At 35.3% G+C, this 5,010-nt stretch overlaps 1 protein-coding gene across 3 annotated transcripts; it reads right to left on the reverse strand.

The window, feature by feature from the left end:
- Window positions 1-1,527: 1,527 nt before the first annotated feature.
- Window positions 1,528-4,739, reverse strand: LOC120076766 (Adenine nucleotide alpha hydrolases-like superfamily protein). 3 transcript variants are annotated; one of them, XM_039030669.2, is made up of 5 exons: window positions 4,371-4,739; window positions 4,181-4,284; window positions 3,707-3,825; window positions 2,742-2,844; window positions 1,528-1,839 (listed from the first exon to the last, which is right to left on the reverse strand). In XM_039030669.2, the coding sequence occupies exons 1-4, from the start codon at window positions 4,573-4,575 to the stop codon at window positions 2,751-2,753; spliced, it is 522 nt and encodes a 173-aa protein (XP_038886597.1). In that variant the 5' UTR covers window positions 4,576-4,739; the 3' UTR covers window positions 1,528-1,839; window positions 2,742-2,750. The 3 variants fall into 3 exon arrangements, with proteins under 3 accessions (XP_038886597.1, XP_038886596.1, XP_038886595.1); XM_039030668.2 differs by having other exon boundaries at window positions 1,528-1,952; XM_039030667.2 differs by having other exon boundaries at window positions 1,528-1,959.
- Window positions 4,740-5,010: the final 271 nt, after the last annotated feature.

The following is a 5,010-nucleotide window of genomic DNA, read 5'->3' on the forward strand; positions in this document are numbered from 1 at the left end:
TAAATCCTTAAATTATGAGCATGAGATCCATTCATTTGAGGTTAATTTATATCAAAGTGAACATAATTCAACTAGTATAAAGTGTATACCTCTCGACCACTTGACTTACCAGTTCCTCCACAAAACTATGAAAAAAAATTTATAAAAAACATTAGCAAGCAATAAATTAACGAAATCTAAACATTGTTAAAATACTATTTTGATCTATATATTTTAAAACTTGTTCACTTTTAATCTTTGTACTTTCAATTGTCAAATGTTAGTCCATGTATTTTCAATAAATCGTAAATTTAGATTAAGTCCTAGTTTAGTAGACCAAAACTGGAAAAAAGTATGATTCAAATTAAACAAACTTCAAAATTCATAGATCAAAATGGTATTTTAACATTTTTTTAAAAAAAAAAAAATAGCGAGGTATAAACTAATTATCCGAAAATGGTGAATAATCAAATAATTGGTAAGGGAGAAGTAGAAGAAGACAGCCGCAAAGACGGGAGGCGTTGAGTCTCATAATGGATCACGGGGAGTTCCACTGTTTGTTTAGATATGAAGCCTTTTTCTCATTACAATATATCCCAATTATTGGTTGGCTTCTTCATCCCATCTCTTTCAAATTCCATTGTTTTCTATCATAATTGTCAATTGGAGCATTCATATACATTATTGATATCTTGACATACTAATTCATCAGTTTAGATGAATAAGAGATCACATCATATCAAAAGTTTAATGATTCGATTCCCAGTGGTGCAATTATGTTTTAAAATTTCTCCCATGGAAGGATCCAGTCCAAGACTACAATTGAAGGGAATAGGAAACTTTATACTATCTTCTTAACGGTTTTAGTTTGAAGATTTCAAATCAAAACATATAGCTTCAACAATGATATAATATATCTTGTAATTAAATTTTAAAGATAGATAAATAATCTTGTTCTAAAGATACCCTATTCTTTCAAAAAAAAAAAAAAAAGTTATAATATTATTTTTGACGTTTCAAAACTTCATTTGAAGTAGAAATTAGAGTATCAAACAAACAGTGAAGCTTGAGATACTGTAACAATGACCTAGAACAAAAATTGAAAACACTCCACATCATTTTAAGTAACCACCACACTATTTTACGAATTTTCATTCAACATTCTAAAACATATTTTCACTCCAAGTGTAGTTTTGAAACATCTTTTCGCTAACAATATTATAAATTTTAAGAGAATAAGATTATGTTAATCATAAAATAAAGTTCAAACATATATATATTCGAACCACTTTGACATGTGTCGTCTGTCGTCTACGTTCATGCATAATTGAGTTTTGTGGATAAGTACATTATAAAATAGAAGTATTAGAACAAAAATATTATAGCATGCTAAAGAACAGGACAGAGTATATATATATATATATATATATATATATATATATATTTATTTCTTACCGTCATATAATTTAGAAAAAGAAAAAAGTGACGTGCCATACACATGAGCCACGTATCTCTCCTTAAAAGAAATCACGGTTCTTCAGACGTGGGTAAAGAAAGGCACATGAATTTTATAACAAATATCTGTAACAAATGGATTCAATCCAGCTTTTTGACATACAAGGACAAAAAAGAAAGAATAACACACAAAAGTTACTCAGTACAGTTGAGGTTGCCAAAAGGCAGGGCAATTTTTCAATGGCCAAGCCATATAAAGGATTTGTATATAAACAAAGGGACAACAGATGATGTTGTGAAGCCTAACAAATACAGAAACGGAGGAACTTACTGTTTACTGTTTTGGAAAACTTGCCGATGAAAAATGAATATGGCTCGCACAAGACACTGCAACGCATAATATGGCTGCACATACAAAACAGCAGAAAGGGAAGCAGAAAAGTAATCCAATTGATGAATACGACACGTCAGCGAGCATCGATAAGATGGTAAGAGGCACACATAACAGAAAAAGAAACCTGCAATCTAAGTGAAATATATAATGATTAGTTATTTTAGAAATGTTGGGAACAAAAGTCAAAGTTGTGCAGTGAATGTTCAGCAGGGGGTTGGGGGAATTAAAGGGGTATTAAATCTGGACCTCTATAGTTGAATAAGAATAGTAAGAACCGGTTGAATAAGGAGATATAACATATTTGTTCATATCTTATCTCTTTTACTCAACTCTTGATTATCTCTTCAAATAATATTCAGTGATGAAGAAATTTTAAAAAATAGAATGAACAAACTGAATCGTGTTGAACATTTATTTTGGCCTCATTTTCAAGGTAAACAATGAGAATAATAGACAATCAAGATGTGAGTGCCCGGGATAATCTAAGAAACCACAAGACAAGATACAGAAAACCAATTAAAAAGTTCTCTTTATATGGATGGTTCTTATATGAAAAGAATCCCACCATATGATTGCCAAACATCAAGTCTGTCTCTTTATTCTTTATGAAAAAAGAGTGGGAAGTAAACTATTTTTCAGTTTAACCAACTGAAGCCTGCACAAATAATGACGGGAAAAACTTAGCAATTAACCAGTATGTTTAATCAAGATACGTACCCTCAAATCAGAAGGCATTTAACCCAGGGAAATGGATTGAGATTTTTAATTTATATAAGCAATCTCAATTAACATAAAAGGACCAGGAGATATCTGTAAATTTACTAAAGCAGTAAACAGCTAAGAGAAAATCGATGGTAAAGAAATCTTTTAGACTGACACATAAAAGAGTCCTTGAATGAAGTGTTGCGTGTACCTATTAAGCTCAAGACAAACTGCCCCTTTTCTTGTCCTTGACTATGATGACCGGGCATTCTACATGATTGGTGCAATAGTTGCTTACACTTCCCAAGAACATCCTGCATGAAGCAGTATGATAACAAAGGCATGTCAATAATCCCTTCACTTCAACAGACTGTAGAAGTTAGTTTCCAACAAAATGTATGCAATTATATCAACTATAGAGGTTTCCAAAAAATTGTATGCAATTATATCAACTATAGACGTCCAGAATATGATAAGATAACAAAACAAACTATAATGATAAGTAATATAACATGAAACAAAACGATTACGATAGCAGCACGAGACCACCGGTGTCCTGCACATACACCAGGAGGGCGAGTGGGAAGAGGGGAGACAATGATTAGTTAGTTAGCGTTGAAGGATGCCTTAGTGGAGTGGCTACGGTCCTTAATTTTGTAATAGGGCAGGTGTGTAGGATTATGGAATTCCTTCCTTGCCCATTAACATAGATATTAACAATGGCCATGGGAGATTCACATTTACCTTGTCCAGGAGGAGGCTTTTGTGTGGCATTGGAACATGTTGGCATTTTGGGCTTAAGAATTTTTCTCTAAGAAGAAGATTTCTTATGTGTTCCTCTGCATCTGTTATGAAACGATAGGTCTCCCTATAAGGTAATTGATATCTTCAAAGTCACTCTAGCTTTACTAGTTAGAATATGCTAGCAGATGATCTGAAAGTCTTTGATGTATCAAATTTTACTGGTTAGCAACACAGTACAGACTGAAGTAACAGAGGGTATTTCCTGAATGGTGTCATATCATCACACAAGCTACATGCTGGAATTGTTCATACCAAGAAGCAACAGCTTACAATGTACATTATGTGACCATGCTGGAATTGTTCAGTGTGGCTTGCAGAAAAATAAAGATAGACATTAGCTCGGACTGACTGAAATATATTATGTAACCATACCTTTTGATAGGACCAAAAGCACGGGACCCCATAATCAGCAAATCAGCATGCAAATTCTCGGCCACTTCACAGATCTTTTCCTTTGGATCTCCGATTACTACTTTAGTTTCCACCTTCACCTAAAAAACCAATAATGAAATTTGCTGCAACTATTAGTTCAACTGGAGAAAATGCTACTACAACTTGAAATTGATACCCCGGAAACATTAACGGGACTATAAGCATTTGACAAGCCAGAATGCACCATATATAAAAATTGTTCTCAATTGAGGTTTCCACTGAGATTGCTTCTGAAGATTGGACGATTCAAATTTACTCATAACTAATTGACCAGTTGAAATCAATTAAGCAACTTGCAATCCGAGGTAAAATATATACGCTAACTTGCATGGTCCAATTCAACAAGAATAACCAAGTCGAAAAAGCACAATGAAATGAATTTAAGCGGAAGCATCTAAAACAGTGGAGCCTAACTCGGTATTCGGAGCAAATCTGTGAAGCATGATCCAATATCGCAGCTGTAATCCGCCTCTGATGCGACTCAATCGCTGCCGTAAAGGCAGGAACCTCCAGATCGCCTACATCAAATTAAAACATTTTAGTTCAGAGAAATCTCAACAACAACTCAGAAATGAAAGCGCGAGAGAATAGTACAAGACTCAACTAGGACCACCAAAGGGGATTGGAGCAGGACTAAGACCAGCGGCGATTGAAGGAGGAGCTTGAACATGCAGCACAACAAAAGTGCCGTCAGTGGAGTCCGGCGCCGATGAACGGAGCTTGAGATTTTCAAACGCCCACCGCAAAGCACCCATGCTCTCTTCGCTGCCGTCAACGGCCACGATCACGCATCCGAGATCCCCAGACATGGTTCACAAAATTTCACAAAATTCCGATTTCCCGAGTGGCTAATGATTTGCCGGTGTAATTTTCAACCTCTCGCTGACTTTCTTGCAGTTGGAGCGGCGGGAAGGTTCTGGAGCAGAACGTGACGACGTCCATTGAGCGCGCCAATGGCCGTTTACAGACTTCCAGTCAACACCTGGCCACTACGCAACTCGTTATTGGGCTTCGGCCCAACAAAATTTAGTGGGCTTATCCCCCAACCACAAGGCCCACGAATTCTCCTACATATATCTTGAAAAAGTTTTAGGATTTCTACCTAAAATGTCTTAAAAATAAGTTTATAGTTTTGAACATTTTATTCTTTTATAATGGTAGAATCGGAGCAAATGAACGGCCATGATGGACTCGGAGCAGACGAGCGACGGACCCAATTCAACTTTTAGTTTTATTTTTTTCCT

The sequence above is a fragment of the Benincasa hispida genome, chromosome 4 (genome assembly GCF_027475165.1).
Source record: "Benincasa hispida cultivar pf3 chromosome 4, pf3_genome.v1.1, whole genome shotgun sequence".
Lineage (NCBI taxonomy): Eukaryota > Viridiplantae > Streptophyta > Magnoliopsida > Cucurbitales > Cucurbitaceae > Benincasa > Benincasa hispida.